The sequence below is a fragment of the Schistocerca americana genome, chromosome X (assembly GCF_021461395.2).
Source record: "Schistocerca americana isolate TAMUIC-IGC-003095 chromosome X, iqSchAmer2.1, whole genome shotgun sequence".
NCBI lineage: Eukaryota > Metazoa > Arthropoda > Insecta > Orthoptera > Acrididae > Schistocerca > Schistocerca americana.
The window spans coordinates 589,679,713-589,702,539 of NC_060130.1; the positions used below are offsets into that span (position 1 = coordinate 589,679,713).

The 22,827-nt window shown below is 39.4% G+C and overlaps 1 protein-coding gene across 6 annotated transcripts in view; it reads left to right on the forward strand.

Moving 5' to 3' along the window:
• Positions 1-22,827, forward strand: part of LOC124556464 (transforming growth factor-beta receptor-associated protein 1-like) — a 220,608-nt gene that overhangs the window by 148,796 nt on the left and 48,985 nt on the right. For 3 of the 6 annotated variants that reach the window (XR_006968611.1, XR_006968609.1, XR_006968610.1), the window contains exons 13-15: positions 15,296-15,458; positions 15,623-15,729; positions 16,269-16,484. Coding sequence is in view for 2 of the 6 variants with exons in the window: in XM_047130414.1 (XP_046986370.1) it covers positions 15,296-15,458; positions 15,623-15,729; positions 16,269-16,413 (415 nt within the window). In the remaining 4 variants the exon portion in view is untranslated. Of the gene's footprint in view, positions 1-15,295; positions 15,459-15,622; positions 15,730-16,268; positions 19,647-20,447; positions 21,791-22,827 lie in introns of those variants that run through there. The other 3 variants (XR_006968608.1, XM_047130414.1, XM_047130415.1) reach the window with 3 other exon arrangements.

Genomic DNA, 22,827 nt, shown 5'->3' on the forward strand with positions numbered 1-22,827 from the left:
TTGGCTTCCACCAGTTTTTCCATTCTTCTTCTGTAAAGAATTCGTGTTAGTGTTTTGCAACCGTGACTTACTAAACTGATAGGTTGGTAATCTTCACACCTGTCAGCACTTGCTTCCTTTGGAATTGGAATTATTGTATTCTTCTTGAAGTCTGATGGTATTTAGTGTGTCTCGTACATCTTTCTCACCAGATGGAAGACTTTTGTCATGGCTGGCTCTCGCAAGGCTATCAATAGTTCGAATGGAATGTTGTCTACTTCCAGGGTCTTGTTTTGACTTGGGTCTTTCAGTGCTATGTCAAATTCTTCACGAAGTATCATATCTCCCATCTCATCTTCATCTATGTATTTAATATTTCCCTCATGTACATCTCCCTTGTATAGACCCTCTATATACTCCTTCCACCTTTCTGCTTTCCTTTCTTTGCTTAGGACTGGTTTTCCAACTGAGCTATTGATATTTGTACAGTAGGCTCTCTTTTCTCCAAAGGTCTCTTTAATTTTCCTGTAGGTAGCATCTATCTTTTCCCTAGTGATGTCTGCTTCTAAATCCTTACAGTTTTCCTCTAGCCATTCCTGCTTAGCCATTTTGAACTTCCTATCAATCTCATTTTTTGGACGTTTGGATTCCTTTTTGCCTGCTTTATTTTCTGCATTTTTATATTTTCTCCTTTGATTAATTAAATTCAGTATCCCTTGTGTTACCCAGGGATCTCTTCTAGCCATCATCTTTTTAATTACTTGATCCTCTGCAGATTTCACTATTTCATCTCTCAGAGCTACCCATTCTTCTTCTACTGTATTCCTTTCCCCTGTTCTTGTCAATCATTCCCTGATGTTCCCTCTGAAACACTCTACAACCTCTGGTTCTTTCAGTTTATTCAGGTCCTGTCTCCGTAAATTCCTACTTTTTTGCAGTTTCTTCAATTTTAATCTTCAGTTAATAACCAATAATTGTGATCAGAGTCCACATCTACCCACAGAAATGTCTTACAATTTAAAATCTGTTCCACAAATCTCTGTCTTCCCATTATACACAAATAAAAAAAGTTTTGCATCACCTGGGTTCTAAGAGTTCTGGAACCTGTGCAGAAAATTGGAATAAAGATCAACATAAGGATCATTTCTACCCCTTTTATTGCTCATGAAAACCACACATTGCATGTTGTACCACCATACAGCAAGACCTTCAGTGGTGATGGTCCGTATTGCTGTACACACCGGTACCTCTGATACCCTGTAGCATGTCCTCTTACATTGATGCATGCATGTATTCATTGTGGCATACTATCCCCGAGCTCATCAAGGCACTGTTGGCCCAGATTGTCCCACTCCTCATTGATGATTCGGTGTAGATCCCTCAGAGTGGTTGGTGGGTCACATCGTCCATAAGCAGCCCTTTTCAGTCTATCCCAGGCTTGTTCGATAGGGTTGCACTATCGGTCGTAGGATAGCATTCAAGTATCGTACAACCATTTCGGTGCCTTCCATGACCACCAGCATTGTACATCAGCTCCATATAATGCCAGGCCGAAACAGCAGGGAACCTCCACCTTGCTGCACTCGCTGGACCGTGTGTCTAAGGCATTCAGCCTGACAAGGTTGCCTCCAAACACGTCTCTGAAAATTGTCTGGTTGAAGGCATATGCAACACTCATCGGTGAAGAGAATGTGATGCCAATCCTGAGCGGTCCATTTGGCATATTGCTGGGCCCATCTGTACCACTCTGCATGATGTCATGGTTGCAAAGATGGACCTTGCCATGTACGTCGGGAGTGAAGTAGCGCATCATGCAGCCTATTGCGCACAGTTTCAGTCATAACATGACATCCTGTGGCTGCACAGAAAGCGTTACTCAACGTGGTGGCATTGCTGTCAGGGTTCCTCCAAGCCATAATCAGTAGGTAGCGGTCATCCACTGCAGCAGTAGCCCTTGGGCGGCCTGAGTGATGCATGTCATCGACAGTTCCTGTCTCTCTGTCTCTCCTCCATGTTCGAACAACATCGCTTTGGTTTACTCTGAGACACCTGGACACTTCCCTTGTTGAGAGCCCTTCCTGACACAAAGTAACAATGCGGATGCAATCAAACCTTGTGGATGACATCGGAAGTTCGCTGAGGCTTTTTGCAGATGATGGTGTGGTGTATCGAGAGGTTGTAACAATGGAAAATTGTACTGAAATGCAGGAGGATCTGCAGCGAATTGACGCATGGTGCAGGGAAAGGCAATTGAATCTCAATGTAGACAAGTGTAATGTGCTGTGAATGCACAGAAAGATAGATCCTTTATCATTTAGCTACAAAATAGCAGGTCAGCAACTGGAAGCAGTTAATACCATAAATTATCTGAGAGTACGCATTAGGAGTGATTTAAAATGGAATGATCATATAATGTTGATCGTCGGTAAAGCAGATGCCAGACTGAGATTCATTGGAAGAATCCTAAGGAAATGCAATCTGAAAACAAAGGAAGTAGGTTACAGTACGCTTGTTCGCCCACTGCTTGAATACTGCTCAGCAGTGTGGGATCCGTACCAGATAGGGTTGATAGAAGAGATAGAGAAGATCCAACGGAGAGCAGCGCGCTTCGTTACAGGATCATTTAGTAATCGCGAAAGCGTTATGGAGATGATAGATAAACTCCAGTGGAAGACTCTGCAGGAGAGACGCTCAGTAGCTCGGTACGGGCTTTTGTCAAAGTTTCGAGAACATACCTTCACCGAAGTGTCAAGCAGTATATTGCTCCCTCCTACGTATATCTCGCGAAGAGACCATGAGGATAAAATCAAAGAGATTAGAGCCCACACAGAGGCATACCGACAATCCTTCTTTCCACGAACAATACGAGACTGGAATCGAAGGGAGAACCGATAGAGGTACTCAAGGTACCCTCCACCACACACCGTCAGATGGCTTGCGGAGTATGGATGTAGATGTAGATGTAGATGTATTGACCGTCTAGGCATGGTTGAACTACAGACAACACGAGCCATGTTCCACATGACTGGAACTGATCAGCTGTTGGACCCCCTCCGTCTAGTAGGCACTGCTCATGAATGGTTGTTCACATGTTTGGGCGGGTTTAGTGACATCTCTGAACAGTCAAGGGGACTGTCTCTGTGGTACAGTATCCACAGTCAACATCTATCTTCAGGAGTTCTGGGAACTGGGGTGATGCAAAACTTTTTTTTGTGTGTGTATAATCAGTCTGAAACCTTCTGTTGTCTCTAGGTCTATTCCATGTGTACAACCATCTTTCATGATTCTTAAACAAAGTGTTAGCTATAATTAAGTTATGATCTGTGCAAAATTCTACCAGGCGGCTTCCTGTTTTATTCCTTTCCTCCAGTCTGTATTCACCTACTATTTTTCCTCCTCTTCCTTTTCCTACTAATGAATTCCAGTCCCTCATGACTATTAAACATTCATCTCCTTTAACTATCTGAATAATTTGTTTTATTTCAGCATCTATTTCTTCAATGTCTTCTTCATCCGTGGATCTAGTTGGCATATAAACTTGTACTTCTGGGGTGGGTGTGGCCTTCATGTCTATTTTGGCTATAATAATGCGTTCAGTATGTTGTTCATAATAGCTTATCCACAGTCCCTTTTTTTGTTCATTATGAAACCTATTCCTGCATTACCCCTATTTGATTTTGTATATATAACCCTGTATTCACCTGACCAGAAGCCCTGTTCCTCCTGTCACTGAAATTCACTAACTGCCACTATATCTGGCTTTAAACCATCCATTTCCCTGTTAAATTTCCTAATCTACCTGCTTGATTAAGGGATCTAACATTTCACGTTCTGATCTGTAGAATGTTGGTTTTGGTTCTCCTGATAACAACGTCCTCCTGGGTATTCCCTGCCCATAGATCTGAATGAGGGAGCATTTTATCTCCAGAATATTTTACCCAAAATGATGCCATAATCATTTAACCATACAGTAGAGCTACATGCCCTCAGGGAAAAATTATGACTGTAGATTTCCCGTGCTTTCAGCTGTTTGCAGTACCAGCACAGCAATGCTGGTTTGTTTGATGTTATAAGGCCAGATCAGTCAGTCATCCAGACTGTTTGCCCCTGCAATTACTGAAAAGCCTGCTGCCTCTCTTCTGGAACCACATGTTTGTCTAGCCTCTCAACAGATACCCCTCCATTGTGGTTGCACCTATGGTACAGCTATCTGTATTGTTGAGACACGCAAGCCTCTCCACCAGTGGCGAGGTCCCTGGTTTATGTTGATTAAAAATATTTCCTACGTCTGGTATCGGGCACTGCAGAGTTTGAATGCCCGTCAGAGGAGATAGATTTAGTCATTATGGGCACCACAACCACACAGTGCTGTGCTCACATGGTGAGAGCACCACTGTCTCGCCACATGAATAAAGCAGCTGGTAGCACTCCATGCCGCTGGTATTTAGGCAGCTGCACAATTACAGCTCATCAGTTCAGTGCTTGTGCTTGGTATTGTTGGTTCTATCTACGCTGTACTGGAATTGCTTTATAGTTACTTTGTTGGTCACCTGGTTACTTTCTTTGGTCACATTTTGGATTTCTCTCTCCACTGTCTGGGCCTTGTCATCATTGTTGTGGCGAAGGCTCCACGTAGCACCTCATTGTAATCTGTGTTGCTTGATCTTGTTCTTGTCCTGATCTGTTGTTTTGACTGCAATCTCTCTCTTGTGTTCCACTCACCTGTTAGTTTGGTTTACTCTCCTGCCTGGCAGCTTCCTCCATTTCTTCATTTCTTACGGAATTCACACACACACACACACACACACACACACACACAGACCAATACCAATACCAATACCAATACCAATATCCAGCTACCCACGGATATAGCATTGGCAATCTGGAAAAAGGATGTTATTTAGTAACATGGATGCCCAACTGGTTTGCCTTCTGGAGCAACAGCAAAGTTAATTCTGCAACAGCAGCTTCAGGTGAACAAACTCTGAGTACACAAGGCTCAGTTGCACCAGGTCTGAGCGCCTTTTGCCACTGGCTCCCCAAAACATCTTCTGTTGTTTCCACCTTTCAGTGATGATAAAGGAGCACTGGGACCCTCTGGTGCCATCACCTTCAGCAATGTCATGATGGACACCACGACCACTCTCACCATCCAGTATGTTTCTGCCTGTACGTGTTTGTTTAAGGGGGGGAGGGATCTGCTATCGGGCGCGGCGGATTTTGAATGCCTCTCAGAGGACGACGACTTAGATGGTCGTTAGGGGCCACCATGCCCACACAGCGCTGTGCTCATAGAGTGAGAGCGCCACCATGTTGCCACATGAATACGGTGGCCAATAGTGTTCAGTGTGGTCAGTATACATGCAGCCGCCCAGTGCATGGCTGTTCAGTTCAGTGCCCATGCTAGAAATTGTTGGTTCTTTCTTTGCTGTACTAGGATTGCTTGATAATTACCTCACTTGTTACCTGGTTACTCTTTTTGGTTGCATTTCGGATTTCTCTCTCCACTGCTCTGCTCCTTGTCATCATCATTGTGGTGGAGGCTTCACTTAGCACCTTGTTGTTGTCTAGATTGTTTGTCCTTGTCCTTATCTCTGTCCTGGTCTATTGCTTTGCCCACAGTCTCACTGTCGTGTTTTGCTTGCCTATGGTTAGTCTGGATATCTTTATCACAGGCACGTCTCCAGCCTGGTGGCTTCCTCCATTTCTTCAGGAGCTCCAACATGTGCACCGATATCCGGCTACTTGCAGATGTAGTAATTATTGTTTTTTTATACTGTTATTTTATTTGGTAAGGCTTGAGTCATGAGACCTCATTTTATGTCAAGCCATATGTGATCGTAATTGCATTGGACATTGCATTGGACATTGAATATATGATATTAATCGTAATTTAAAGCAAATGTGGCAGTACACTGTAATATGATGAAATGTAAGAATAAAAATATTAATGAATTAAAAGAGCCAAAATATAATTATAATGGCAAAAAGGTTATTACGATTAAAGTTACATTGTCCATAGTGCACTAGTTACATCGAAAGAGAGAAAAAGTTAATACAAAGAACAAAGTAATATGTGGACAAAAGTATTACATAAAGATACAGAAAAAAGGAGGCAAGAGGGTAATATAGAGAGCAGAAAGAAAGTAATAAAAGAAGAAAATGGTACGCAGGAGGAAAAAATAAAATCACACCTGTAAATACTGGACAAAAAGCGGATATTAGTATCTTTAAGTAAGAGATTATTATTTTTGCACGTGGTCTTGTGTATTCCTAAATGTGTCAAATTTACCACAATGTTAAGTATGAAGTAATTTCTGTTTATATGTCCCACCATTTCATTATTTTGACTGAGGAAAATGGCACAGCTGTTGAGTCACTGCACTTCCATTTCGAGGGGGTAGAGTTCAAATCTCCAACCAACCACATTTTTAAAATTTTTCTAAGTTACTATAGGAAAATTGTTTGAGATTGGCACATTAGTCATACTTCTTAACTTAATATGGATTCTGGTACTGCTTCTTACGATTAAATGGATTGTAATATGACAAATCATTGGCAGTACTACAAGAAGTAATGTAATATAAGCCTCAGTTTTTGTGTGTAGGTAGCTGTTTTATGTAAAGGATTATCAGTTTAGTTATAGAAATGTGAAGGTTTTACTATGTATACATAACAGCTGGATGTAAACTGGAAAATCTGAAACTTTTCTGCTAATTAAGATTTTTTTACAATAAATTTAAATGTTCTAGAATGTGGGCATCCCCTTCTTGAATAACATAAACGGACTAACAACAAAGAAGTTAGCTGTTGGCCTAGCTTAACTTTGTTTGCAGCTTGTGGTCTAGTGGTTAGCGTTGCAGCCTCTGGATCACAGGGTCCCAGGTTCGATTCCGAGCTGGGTTGGGGATTTTCTTTGCCTGGCGACTGGGTGTTTGTGTTGTCCTCAGCATATCATCATCATCATCATTTGTTATAGTGGCTAGATTGGACTGTGTAAAAATTGGGACTTTGTACAGGCGCTTGATGACTGCCCCACAAAGCATACATTATAGTCTAGCTTAACTTCACTAGTTCTTCACTCATTTCATCTATTGAAAAGTTCACAATTATACTGAGACCTGTACAACATTATTCGTGAGTTAGTGAATGTGGGTTTTGTATCCTTGATAATCAAAGGAATTGCTTGCCCCAAGGGCAGGAGGCTGTAGCTGAGAAGGGTTGGATTTTGCATGCTATTTGATAATGGTCAAAAGTCAATAGTGATGTATGATATGAGTAAAGAGGTATCCCTAGGCTTGTGTTTCAGTAAAACTGAAGATGATTGATAAATGAACTTAATTTACATGATGTATACATAGCCGATAAAGTTGCTAATATACAGGTGAAATAATAGAGCAGTAACAGTGGTCTGTGCAATTTAGAAAATAATATGCTTCAAAGATGACTTAAGTTCACAGAATACTGTTTTATCTGTCTGTAAGGAGGTTCTTGAACTACTTTGGCTTGCTGGTGTAAAAGACTGAGCTTGTTAATCTTTAAAGAACCATGTTTTAAAGTTGACAACATCCTGTACATATGATTGCTGTTACAAAAACCTGATTGATACTTACCTTAAAAGTTTAAGATGCTCAGGTGGTCCACCAACTGCCCTTGAACAGTATGGATCAAAACTTTGAACAGAACAGCTAGAATACTCATTTTGCTGTCAGTTGTAGAGCCGGTGCTCATCTCACTTGCACAGAATAAATATAAATGTATTTGCCATGGAGAGTTGTGAACTTATAACAAAGCTATTGAACAATTAGTCAAATACAACTTTGAAAGCAGCACACTGTTATGCAGTAACGGGAGGTGCCACCAAGAAATGTTAAGAGTACCTCAGCCACACATCAGTAGCCATGCAACCCATTGCTGAGATAAACAGTGCTTCACTGCCACAGGCCAGCAGTTTAGCTCACGCCAAGGATGCCAGACAGTTATGCATAGGGTTGGATTATTGACAGTTACTTGGTTGTTGTTTAGGGCTCTGATGAATTGTATACTTGAATTTGTTGTGCATTTTCATTGTGGATGTTGGTTGTGGACTGGATGGAATAATTGGCTGGCATTGAAAGACAGATCAGTCATTGTTAAGAAATCAACTAGAGGTGGAATTGTGTATGTATGAATTTGTAATGGTCAAAATACAAAATTGTTGACAAGTTGCTTCGAACTCTGTTGTGCAATAGAAGTTCCAGAGTGCATCACCATGGATCCAGTTTTTGCAGTATCTTGAGAAGAAGGGGAAACATTTTGAGAAGCAAGAGAAACAGTTGGAGAAGATAAGTGAATGTTACCAGTAGCAAACTGCACATTTTCCAAAAACAGCACCAAGAGCAGCTACACACATTACTGCCATTCCTGCAACAGCACCAACTAGTACAAGTGTTCCCCAGAAGTTTGTCCATGCAACCAACAGAGCTACCACCATTATTCAGATCCTTCCTGGAAGATAAGGAGGTTGGTTGGTTGGTTTGGGGAAGGAGACCAGACAGCGTGGTCATCGGTCTCATCGGATTAGGGAAGGATTGGGAAGGAAGTCGGCCGTGCCCTTTCAGAGGAACCATCCCGGCATTTGCCTGGAGTGATTTAGGGAAATCACGGAAAACCTAAATCAGGATGGCCGGACGCGGGATTGAACCGTCGTCCTCCCGAATGCGAGTCCAGTGTCTAACCACTGCGCCACCCCGCTCGGTAAGATAAGGAGGACTGGGACAGTTATGAGAAATGGCTTCCTCACCATCTTCAAGGGTACCAGGTACTGGACCCATAAGCTCAAAAATCTCTCTTTCTTACTCCATTCTCAAAATCTACAGCTCATATGGAATTTCTCTCCACTCATCAATCTGTTAGTGCTGACATTTGATAAAATTTTTAATCTTTTGTGTAGTCATTACCATGTTCAGACCCATATGGTGGCTTCCTGCTTGCAACTATATTCCTGACACAAAAATAAATTCTATTGTCCATACATCATCAATCTAAAAGGATTAAGTCAGGTTGTGATTTAACATGTGATGGCTATTAGAAATCTTAAGCAGGTTCTCTTATATAGGACATTGTTGTCCAGATTTGCTCATGACCCAAAGATTTGGTGAAATACACTTAAGCTTTCTATCCCCTCATTAGCAGAAGTCCTCCAGACTACTCCTGCTTTTGAAATGGTGCACTTGGTCAACTTGCATCTACCAGAGTGTCCCAGTTCATATGAAGTTACTGGCATTCAACTGACACCTTGTATGCCAGCACAACCCCAGTCACATGTCCCCAGTTGTCAACAGTTTTCTCCCTTTACAGGCAACAAACATGAACCACTGTCTGATGGACATTGCAGTTAAGGAAATACTATTGTACTTCCCAGCATTGGAGTGAGTATCCAGTTTTTCCAGATCTTTTTCTAGGACCACCGCAAATCCCAATGCCCATACTGCATCAAAACCTGCCTAGGTTGACATGGTGGAAGCTTGTAAAGGTAAACCACGAGCCCATGACGTTGACATGCCAGTGGATGTCCATGCTATTACACCAATGATGTGTCCAGAATCAGATACTCCTGTGCAATTTTTTTTTCTGCAACTTGAAATTAACAAGCAGCAGGTGCATTTCCAGAGTGATACAGGTGCAGTAATTTCTCTCATTAATCTCAAGATGTAGAATGGCATGGTTTGCTCACTACAGTGGTACACACCTCTTAAGCTTGTTGCATATCACAAACAAACCATTGTCATGCAAGGCATGATTGTTGCACAAGTGACATACCAAAAGGTCCGAGGCCCCTTGGATCTGATACTTATTGAGACCCCAGCAGCTGCAGATATGTTTGGACTAGATGCATTTTTGCTCTTTGGTTTCTATATCTCGGACCTTATTAACTTGGTGTCTGACGTCATTCCATAAAAAAAATATTTAGGAGAGCTGTTGAAAATATGCATTCCTTTTTGAATCTTGGTTGGGCTCCACTAATGATGCCCTAGCCCTAAATTGGAGATTACTGTGGATTTGAGAAAAAACACACAATAATCTCCAAATTTCTTTCTGTGGGAGCAGAACTCTTCAAGCTTAAACCTATTCTTAAAGCTGAACTTTACCGCTCCCAGGCATTTGAAGTAATTGAATCCATCACCGCTAGCCCTTGGGCTACACTTGTCATGGTGATAAGGTCAGAAAAACTTTGGGTGGATTGCACCTATGTGGGGATTTTAAGGCCACCATTAATATTCAAGCCATCATCAATTCGTATCATATCCTGTGGCATGAGGAGCTGCATCCAAAGCTGGAATCGGGGAAATACTTTACTATGGTACAGGCAGATGCTTACCTACAACTTCTGCTGGACTTAACGTCTCATCTTATTGTTCTGAGTGCACCTTTTGAATTATGTCACTATAAGCACCATCTTTCTGAAACAAATTATCAGAGACATTCAAAAAATCTTCACGTTATGTTTTTTATTTATTTTTATCTGCAGGCTGCTCTTTCACTGTAACCTGCAACTCTCTCTCTCTCTCTCTCTCTCTCTCTCTCTCTCTCTCTCTCTCTCTCTCTCTGTGTGTGTGTGTGTGTGTGTGTGTGTGTGTGTGTGTGTGTGTGTGTGTGTGTGTTGGGTGGAGTGGGGGTTACAAAACTGCGTTGAATACCTGGACAATTTCCTCATGAAATAAGTCATTACACTGACAGGTCATCATCTCAGTGCTGTGGACCATATAAAATGATCAACTAGCTCTTTACGGCTGCAGTCCATTTTGGAGAAGGTTAAGTTTTATGACAAATTGATCCCCAGCGCAGCTCAGATTGCATACCCATTAAATCAACTTCAATGAAGAGAAGTTAATTTTGAGTGGCTTGCAGTGTGTAAGCAAACTTTCCAAGCACCGAAATAAGGCCGTGGACTCTGCTGTGCTTAGTACATTTCATGGCAAATCACCCAGCTATGACTGCAGTGGGTATGTCAGAGTACAGCATCAGTTCTATTATTTTTCATTGCTGTGTAAATGACATGGGACATCCAATCACATTCATCTCCAAAACTTTAATAGAGGCACAACACAAATGAACTCAGATTGAGAGAGTCACTTGGTATAATGTTTGCTGTCACTAAGTTTTGGCAGTAAATTAGTGGCCCCTGTTTTCAATGCTTCACAGACCCCAAAGCTGTTGTGATGACTTTTGGTCTATGCAACAACCTATCCGAATGCGCGGGTCAGAGATTACAACATTGGGCCTTATATTTAAGCATCTACTACTAAAAGACTCACTATCACAGTACTGAGCCCGCATCTCGTGGTCGTGCGGTAGCGTTCTCGCTTCCCACGCCCGGGTTCCCGGGTTCGATTCCCGGCGGGGTCAGGGATTTTCTCTGCCTCGTGATGGCTGGGTGTTCTGTGCTGTCCTTAGGTTAGTTAAGTTTAAGTAGTTCTAAGTTCTAGGGGACTGATGACCATAGATGTTAAGTCCCATAGTGCTCAGAGCCTCACTATCACAGTACTGAACAGTATGCAAATGCAGACATATTATTTTTCCTTCCATGTGGGTCCTATGCATCATTCAATGAGAAAGAGATCTTGTACCTCTGCATAAAAGAGTAATTCTGATAAATCCATGATGATTTTCTACATGCTGCAGCAACAGGTGCCAAAGCAGTACAGGCTTTACCCCTTTGTATCAACAGTTTTAATCTCTGTACGGCATGGGTGGTTTGCATGCGTGCTGTTGTCAGCATCTGCACATCCATTCTTCATCAATCAACACCATTTTTGAAGGCTTTATAGCATTCCCCTTTTCACCACAGAAATAGAAATTATGTGTGTAATGGTTCCTACTGTGCCCCAGCAGAAAGTTTGCAGCTATTAAATCCATCCCACTGTGACACTGTGCATACTGGTCTGCTGTCATCTCTACTGGCCTGCCATCTATGATGATTTGGAAGTCATAGTTCACAACTGGCCCCAGTGCACTAAACATGAGGCCACACTGCTGCCTCAGTGTTTTGCACCATGGTGCTACAAATTCAGCCATGGAAATGTTATCTGTCTGAACTTTGCTGGAGCATTCTTCAAACACATGACTGATCATCACTGAAGCTATTTCAAATTTTCCATGTGTAATCCCAATGTTGTCTACAACCATTGAAGCTATATTGAAGGTGCTAGTCAAAATACTCCCCCATTGAAGCTCTTCCCAAAGTCATCATCTCAGACAATGGACCATAATTTACTTCAAAGAAATTCCAGGAAATCTACCAACACAGTGGCATTCCATCCTCAAAGTAATGGGGAGGCTGAAGATATCATCATCATCATCATCATCATCATTGTTGTCTTCATGGGTTGGGCCTTTTGACCTGTTTCGCCTCAGAACTGTTCATGCCATCTTTTTAATAGATGTTCAGTGCTCCTATTGCCAGTTGGGTTATGTTGTGTTGCCAATTTAGTTATTCTATCATTAGACATATGTTCGGCACGGTCTTTCCAGTTCAGATGATATTTTTCAGTTATGTGTGTAACATTTAGTTCTTCTCTAATAATGGCATTTCTTTTATGGTCCAGCAATGAATATCCTGCTACAAAACACAGGAACTTCATTGCTGATAATTCGATTCATCGCAGTTGATTAGATGTTAGGTTCTAACATTCACTGCCATACAGAAGCAAAGGCTATGCTGTTTCTGGAAAGAGTTTAATGTTTGTTTATATTTTGATGTACATTGTATAGTTCCACAAAAATGTCTGAATCTGGCCTGTTTGAGCTCTGCATTATCTGAGTTGGGAAGTTTTAAAGCTGCATCATAAATATTTAAATCCTATTACTTGTTCAGTTATTTTTGCATCTATAACAATTTTGGCTCTTGTGAGTTTCAGTCCTTGAAATTGCATCACTTTTGTTCCATCTGTTGATTTTCTCAGTCAGTATTTAGCAGCAATTTGACTCAATTTGTCTACTGAAATTTGAACCTTTCTTCAGATTTTCCAATTATAATCTAATCATCAGCAAATAGCATCATCATACAACTAAAATTATCACTTCTTAATGTTTTATTTAATCAATGTAAACATTAAAAAGAGTGGAGGACAGTGGGTGGCCTTGTCTGACTTCTTGATTGATATTGGCAGATTCCGTCCCATTCTGGACAGTATGGATCATTATTATTATTATTATTATAATTTATAATGACTGAATTGCTGTAATCAGATATGCTGCAACTCCCAATTTCTTAAGTGATTTCCATAGCATTTACCTTGTCAAACATCTTTTCATAGTCAGTAAAAACACGGTAAGTCGGCAATCTAAATTCCAAACATTTTTATTGGCTGAGATCCAGCAACCGTACGTTATTTTGTTACAGGATGTGTATATAGCCACGTTAGTTGCACAAAATTTTTGTCAAAATGTTGCTTGTTACTATTCTGATGAAGAGTGCCCTATGCAGTCGAAACCGTGGTCAGTTTGACAAAAATTTTGTGCAACTGATGTGGCTATATATACATCCTGTAGCAATCTAAATTCCCTTATTTTCTCAGTTACTTGTGCCAAAGTGAAAGGACAACCAACACATGATTTACCTGTTCTAAAACCATGTTGCACCTCTAACATATGCACTTCGATTATTGGTACAGATCTCTTGTTTATAATTTCAGCATACAGTTTGTGGCAGGAATTTAGCAGACTTATTCCTTGGTAATTTATGCATTGTAATTTATTGCCTTTCTTGTAAATAGGGCATACCAAAGCTTCATTCCATTCGTTTGGCACATGTCCGTTCAGCCAGCAAACGTTCATAAAATTTAAGAGTCTATGCTTTGGATGATCAGATCCATATATAATCAGCTCCATGTTTATACTATAACTGCCAGTTGACTTTTTTTTTTAATCACATTTTGCAGCTCTTCCATTGTTATCAGATATTATCAGAGCCAGTTGACTTTTTCTGTTTTGTTTGTTTGACCACATTTTGTAGTTCTTCCATTGTTACCAGATCTACAGAGTTGATAGTATTGGTGGTTATTTCTGCCTCTCCTTCATTATCAGTCCATAGACATCTGAAGTATTTTAACTATTCCTTTTTGGATATAAAATTTAATATTAAAGTATCTCATTCTTGTTTATTCAAGTGCTTCATAATTTTGAGAGGTATGTTTTGTCTTCCTTGAATGTTGTGTTTTATATGACTCACATATCAATCCCAAGTCAGAGGGTTCTTATGATGGGCAACAGAGTGATTATGTAAAGGCTCCATTTTTACTGATTGGGCTACAGAATCTTAAAAAGGAATATTCTGATGGAATATGAAGATAGCTGAGAGAAACCACAGAAAATGTTTCCCAGAAGTGAGGTGATTGTGTACTGTGGTTAGGTTAACTTAGTTGGTCACGTGAGAGAGAGAGAGAGAGAGAGAGAGAGAGAGAGAGAGAGAGAGAGAGAGAGAGAGAGATGTCTCGTGATGGCAAAATTATAGTTTCATGAATTATGTGTGTTGAGTGCACTGTGCAATAATCACAGCAAGTGGAGGTAATTTTCTTCATGTCTGTGTTATTCAATAAACTCTCCACATCCCAGGAATCATGCCAACTAGCACACCTGTAAGGGAACTCTGCTAGTTGGGTGCTGTTTAGACATCTATATTAAATACTCCACATGACTTAGTGACCACTGCTTGACATCACTGAACATTCTATTTCCCTGGGAGTAAGCCCAGATTGTGAGTATGGTACAAACCTCAATTTTAAAACATAATCCAACTAAAAGTGAGTTACATACCAATGGGTGTGGATGGGTGTTGAACGCTTGCCCTGGTATGTGGAGCTCTGTTTGAGTTAACATGTATACCCCTAGATGATCTTGGGACTGAGATGGATTCTTTTAAATTTTCTGTCACAATCATGTGTGCCGCTGGTGAGTGAAAACTACAAAACCAACTAGAGAATGCGTCAATAAAAATTTTGCTCATAAAAGTGGCATAATTTTTCTTGTAGAGTAAAATTAAGTGATATTGTGGAGTTAAAAAGTAAGGTAGTTCTATTTGGATAAAAAATGAAGTTGATGTCTTTATCTTGGTGATTAATAAGGTTAAGGCATATTGATCATCAATATATAAGCCTTTTGTGACCTCAACAAGATAGCAAAAGTTTATTAGAACCTTTGCTATACCAAATGATATTTGCGATGAAAATGTTAGGTTACTCAGTCTGTAGACGGAGTATTAGTATGTCATGCATTCTATTAAAATTTGCCGTTGAACTCATAATCCACTTACCTTTTTATAATCTAATGCTTTTAGGTCTCCAAAGAGGGAAGAATTTGCAGTTAATGCAATAGAATTGTTGTGTACAAGAGCTGTCGACTTCGATGCTACCCAGGTTTTACAGACAATCCCATCTGCATGGTCTATTGCTGGTGTTGAAATGTTTCTTACATCCAGCATAAGAGGTTCTATGCACAAGGTTAGTTTTCTCTCTCTCTCTCTCTCTCTCTCTCTCTCTCTCTCTCTCTCTCTCTCTGTGTGTGTGTGTGTGTGTGTGTGTGTGTGTGTGTGTGTGTGTGTGTGTGTGTGTGTGTGTGGTTTTATTTCAAAAGCAAACTAAAAATATTTTGTTTTTCCTTCTAGTATCGCATGAGAAAGGTGGAATCATCACTAGCACGTGGTGAAAATTTATGTAAAGCATTTGCAAGATATGATGTAGAACGAACATCATGTGTATTGCAGGAGACAAGGTGAGTAATAATATTTCCTGAAATGCTAAAAAATATACATTTACTTGACTTTGCATCATCATAAATTTTAATTGCAGTATACTTGTTACTTATTAGCCAACCAATGTACTACTTTATTTCATATTGTGTAAACCATAATTATTAGACAACTTTGATCATACAGTAGAACAACAAAATATTTAGAAATTTCAAAGGATGGCAGAGATGCATTTAATATTCACATACGTAAATATCTGTAGCCCTAATTTTACACCCCTCCTTGAACCCTGTGTTTACGTCATAAAACTGTTGTGGAATTACTCTACACAGAAGTACCATATGTCAACGGATGGATATTAGTTTTGGTTCCCCCTAATGTAACTCCTCTTTTGTGTGTTACAAAGTACTGTTGTGATTATAAATGCCACAGATTACAGTGAATAGGGGCTTTTAGTTAAGTAGATATGAACCAAAGCCCTTGCATAAAATTTTTACAAAAAATTAAGTTATTTATATTGTTATTTCTTACACCTCAGAGTAACAAATACTTTGTTTTGCAGTTACTGTTGTGTGTGTAAGAAACCATTCACAGACAGTACTTTTGCGAGACATCCAGACAGTGTTCTTACTCACATTTCATGTGATAGAAAAGATAATGATAGTTCTATCACAAGCAAGCATCATAATATCTTCGAAAGCAGATGACTTCTGTGTATGTTAGAAGTCCTGCAGTAAGCATACCTAGTCAATGCAACTGTATATGTCAAGATGTTTCTGTAAGTATCCTCTGTAATTGTACCAGAGCTGTTATTCAAGATGCACTTTATATCTTATACTATTACTGCATTTTCATCTGTTAATACAGTGTTAGTACATATACTGCATCTACTGCTATGAAAATGAAAAGTCGTAGTACTTTATATGTAGGAGATTTGATGATGGGTAAAGTGAGAATTGAGAAACACAATTCACCCTACTGTAAATGTGACTTTTTGTTTGTTTATGTTGACAGCAATGTTGTTGTTATAAGAGGCTTCTCTTAGTTTATTCATTGGTTTCTGTGGACTTAAGAGATGTGCTCATCTGCCAGCAAGATGTCATTTCATTTTATGAGTTAATATATTTCTGATATATTTGTTTAACTGGACTTCAGCATTAGCTTATTTTATTTTTTGAAAAAAATAGTATTTTTGAATGTGGGATGATCAATTAATACATAGACTCCTGTAACCATTATGTAACTGGCAAGGCTGCACGCCAGGCAATCTGAACATTGAGATATGTTACAGTTTTCTTTGTTTCTTGTGGTGAAGATAGGTATGTTGCAAATTGAGTATATTATCTTTTCCAGTATTACTGGAATATGTTTTGCTCAAGTGTTTTGGATTATGGGATGTAACTTTGGACAAGAGAAGTGGGCTTTTGATGGTTTTTGTCTCATAATGGCAAAAAGCCATTAATTGGCACTTTCTTCAGAGTAAAATTGTTATTTTAAATGTGACATAATTGGTACAAAAAAATGTATGGACCTTTTATTAGAAGCTTGTGATTTCCACCATAGATACTCAGTAAGCTCACCAGACAAAAACATTAATCACCTAGTGTGTCAAAGTCAACATGTGAACAGTCGTCCTCTAAAGAAAGTGTACCACAGCACAATGTCTTAGAGGTTTACCAGTATGTAGCAGACATAGCCTACTAATCTATATGGGATTCACATCAGACTTCCAGCCAAAATACTATCATGGTGCACTGGGACTGATTGTCGTAAAATGAAATCGTGGTGAACTGGGACTGATTGGTTGTGTTCTGGTTTGAGGCTAGAAATCTTTGCAATGAGCTGGAAGTATGTGCAGGACATCAACACAAATCCTTCTCAACCTTTTTGTGAACAAACACACTGTGTGAAGTCACCATGTATGAACATTTGAAACATTGTTTTGAGCAAGAGGCCTTTGCTCTCTTCCACCAACAGTGTTGCTTCTTTTGCAGTGGGTGAAGATATAGCAACAAAGATGTGGAGGACTGAAATTGTATCTGTTCAAATGAATCACTCTTTTGCCTATATCTCAACTTGACATTGTGTTCATCACAACTCAAGAGTAGCCTGTGTCTGCTACATATTGGTAAACCTGTATGACACTGCTCAGTAAGCTAAAATGTTTCTTTCTAGATATCTTGAATCAGAATTACAACACAAAGCTCCCAGACAACCAGGTTTTCTTGTTTGTACATTATCTTAATGAGGACTGCAAAGTTTGATTCACAGTGGACGTCAGGTCATATAATAAAATGTCATGTCAGAACATACCTAATGTATATCAAATGGAGTCGATCACACCAACCTCTCAGGTTTTCATGGTTTGATTGATTGGTGGTGTGCTTCTGGACATTTAGCTGAGTTATTTTATGCACAATAAATAAACATGTCAGAAAACCTAATAAACAGGGATGGAGATTTCAGTTTAAATAAAGTTTGGGGTCAGGAACTCAATTTATTAAGATCTCACCATGTGTCACAACAGCTGTAGCTGGGAAATGCTGAGATAATGTGGATTTCACAGAACACATGAGCAGGCTCTGAAAAACAAAAGAGCATCAGAGGGTTTAGTGGGCAACATTAACAAACTCGGCTGTAAACAGCCACATGAGACCAACGAAAGTTCAGTCTGGTTGGAGTCCATGCTGTGAGTACACCCAACAGCACAATTCGAAGCACCTGGTTGTCGAAATATTGCACATAAACTGGAAACGACGACTTGGCTGAACACCCTGAAGCACAACATTAATTAACACCAACTGTCAATATAATGGAAAGGGATGCCAACAGCTGAAACTTCATGATTCTGTAGAATAATGTCTTTATATTGTTGGGACAGTGGACCACATGACTCCTTGGTTCTTTGCCTAGATCTGATGTTAACCTATTTTCACTGCACTTACGTATGTGAAATCTCCATTATTTCATTCACACTTGCACAGTAAATATGTATTGCCATAACTAGTTTAGACTATGTATGTCAACTTAAAATAGGCCCAAAACCAAAGGAAGTCTATGGTAAACATGTATCATTTACGACATCTTGGGTTGTCGGGTGTTCTGCCGGATATCAGCGTCATACTTGCGAGAATACAACAATGCTCAGAAGATAATACAGTACACTGAGAATCCCAGAGAGCATCCCAGAGTGCAAAGAAGAACCCAGAGAGCATCCCAGAGTGCATCGGAGAACCCAGAAAGCATCCCAGAGTGACCCAGGGAGCTACAACACTAAGAAGAATCGCTTCTCGGCTTTTGGCAAGATCATTGTGTAGTTGTGTACTAACAATAGAAATCATAATCTAAATTATAATTAGATAAGCAGTCTCAGGTCGCACCTGATGAAGGTCACGAGCTACGTGACCAAAATATCATGCAAGTACGATGCTGATATCCGGCAGAACACCCGACAACTCAGGATGTCATTAGATCTCCGGGAAAGCCTGAAGAGTTACATGTATCATTTAGATTTTTACTATTTTATAATGGAACCTGATGTGTAATTTTGTGCTTTTATGCAGTATTGGAAAACTAGTATTGTGTGTTACTATACATGTAAGTTTCCTGAAACAGCACTAAGTAGCAGTAATAGGAGGTTCTCTTTTATGAATATTAGCCCCATATGGGTGAAGAGTAACCTTATCTGTCAGTTGGTGTGAAGCAGAAGTAGTATGAAGACATTTGTGATTATGAGAGACATGGTGTATAAGCTGGAAAGCACATTAGTTGTGATTTGAGGTACACATTTATTTATGTTGTTTCCTGAGACTTCCTTTATCTCTAGGGGTATAAGAAGACATTGTATTTATAGTGAAAACAAGTTTAACATAAACTACCACTTGCTATGTTCTTTCTTTGCCAATCATAGCAAACATGAACAAGAACTTACTTATATTAAGATGTGGACTTTGTACTTCTTAAACTTTGCTTGCCCCCCACCTCTCCACAGCCCTTGGACACATGTTTTATGAGGGGTGAATGTCTAATAGATAGTCCTAATTATTGAAAAAGGTTGTCCGCATCTCGTGGTCGTGCGGTAGCGTTCTCGCTTCCCACGCCCGGGTTCCCGGGTTCGATTCCTGGTGGGGTCAGGGATTTTCTCTGCCTCGTGATGGCTGGGTGTTGTGTGCTGTCCTTAGGTTAGTTAGGTTTAATTAGTTCTAAGTTCTAGGGGACTGATGACCACAGATGTTAAGTCCCATAGTGCTCAGAGCCATTTGAACCATTTTTTTTGAAAAAGGAATCTTATTTAGATTTTACTATACATAGCCTATTAAAAAGTCCACCTATGTCTAAATAAAATCATAAATAAACATCCTGCAAAGCAATCTTCATCACAGTGTTTTAGCACTAACAGACAGAAGGGAAAATAATGTAAAACAAGCCTATATTTGACTGTTAGAAGAAAATAAGATGCAAAGGATAAAGTAAAAGGATGTTATGAACACTTGTATAAATTTTCACAGTTAATATTTTAGGGTTGACGTCTCACCGTGTTTTTAAGACCTATTCTGTTGGTTTCAGTCCCCTAAAGTGTGTAGAATTTATCACATAAGCTTTGTCGAAAACATTCATTGTAAATTTTGTTTAGTCTTAGGTTGGTTGACTTCTGGGAGGGGCTTTGTTTTGTCTTACATAAATGTGACTGCTATCATTTAGGCTAGTTACTTAATTCTGAGACTATCTCATGACTTTTCAGAAGGTGGACAGTTCTCCATAACCTAACTTTCACTGTTCAGAACTGGGCTATGTGGCATGATGCTGATATTTTGTGCAGTGTGAACGAAATTGCCATTTGAGGGCTGTTGTCATTATGTAATATGACATCCATGGTGAACAACCTGAAAGTTACCAACCATGTCTCCCTTTGGGCATAGCCTGTATGGCACGAGGAACACTGAGCAGTGGTGGCACATCTGAAATTCTGGAACTATGTGCCAAATATCACAAATGGCAACCTTGCAGTCTGGCTTACCTGTGAGTGTTGTGGCACGTTTGTTGAACATTGATACCTTATAGGTTCAGGAATATGTACCATCCTTATGATACTGAGTCACAGGTGTTAGTGATTTGCATGAAGGCATTGGATTATTAAGATGAAGGTGACCAATTTTTGCGTGGCGAGCTTTTTATTTAATGTGCTATCTGAAATATCTCCTTACAAAGACTTCAGTTACAATTGTGCTGTCATTATTCTTCAGTATTAAACTACCCAAAAAACAGGAAAATGTACACAGAATATAAATATTTAATTGTTGAATGTTTCAGCTGTATAAAAGTTTTTACATTTTATGAGAACTCTGAAACTGACTTGTTGAAAAATAAATGAGTACTGAAAGAAATGCAGTTTATGTATTGCATGATATTTCATAACTCGTGCACTACAATAATTTGATATGAAAAGTTAATCTTCAGTGCTGTATGCAATAGGACTATTGCAAAGATTCTGTAGTTTTGTTTATTTTATAAACTCAGTGACAATGTAGGTCAAATAACAAACAGCTGAATCTTTTTTTCAAATCAGTGTTGTGTTTATATCCTCATTTCAGTCTTCACTATTGTCAGTCACCATAAAGTATAAGTGCAACTAATCTTTACCAAATATGTCACTTTTACCTTTAAACAAAATTGCCATTATTAGTAGGGTACCTGAAATACAGAAACAGTGTAAAAGAAAGATTAAATAATGGATGGTTAATACTACTGTGATGAACTACAGGTATGTACTGTAGTGAAACTTACTACACTGGAAAGTACTGTATGATTAAGAGCTCAAGCCATCACTTTTTAAACGCAAGATTAAATGCCAGTGACGGGACTATAAACTGTGTTCATATTTAATGAGCGTTCGACATAGTTTCTTTTATAAAGGTGCTCAGAGAAAATTAATACTGTATTTCTCTTTTTTCTGTAACAAATATAAGTCATGATGCTAGCTCTCTAAGTTTGTATCAAGCTGTATGTGACTGCATGAATTGGGAAATGTTTTCCTTGCTGCAGATATTGTACTAATGCTTATTTTGAAACTTCCTGGCAGATTAAAATTGTGTGCCATACTGAGACTCGAACTCGGGACCTTTGCCTTTTGCGGGTAAATGCTCTAAAGCAATGTCCCAAGTTGGAGTCTCGGTACAGCACACAGTTTTAATCTGCCAGGAAGTTTCATATCAGCGCGCACTCTGCTGCAGAGTGAAAATCTCATTCTGGAATGTTTATTTTGTTCTCTCAAAAATAGCAGTTGAGACTGAATTTCTGAAGCTGTTCTGTCTCCTCTTCTCCCCTCCCCCGCAAAAAAAGAGTCATTGGAAAACTGTGAAATTAAGCACATACATCAATAATTATGGTACAAGTAAATATTGTAGTTTCATGTTCTGGCATTTGTGATGCTACTGTGAGCTGTTACAAGACTTTCTGTACATTACAGGTAGGCCATACTTCAGCTATTGATGAGAGAACTGGCAAATGTACATAGAGTATTATAAGATATTACAATAAGTTGCAGGAGCTCAAGTCTTTTGGCATACTCCTGGTCTGGCTCTGTCACGTTGTGACCATAATGCATGATGCACCTCTACTACGCAGCATATTAGTTCTTCACCCACATGAATGAAGCAGCTATTAAAATCACATGAGTTAAAGGTCACTTGGCAACTGTACCATCAGTACCATTGAGTTGTAGACTCTACTTGAAATTATAATTGGAACATTACTCTATAAATGCTGAATAAATCACTAGCTAAAATGTCATCAGCTGGTGAATGAGAATGAATGACTTAATATTATGTATTTCAGTATAATCCATCATCAGATGTCAGGTACATCAAGTTGTAAAGATGAACTGAAGTTACATGCTACATACATAACTGTCAGAGGCAGGCTGCTTCCTCGAGACTTTTTGTCACACCTCCAACTACTTGTAATTGCCTGGCAAATGCTGCCACTTATTTGATTCTTTGATACAACAAATACCAGATAATCTTTGGCTTGTAACAAAAACTAATTTTTTAGTTGGAATATAGTTGTAGTAATACGCTGAGGTGACAAAAGTCATGGGATACCTAATAATATCATGCCGGACC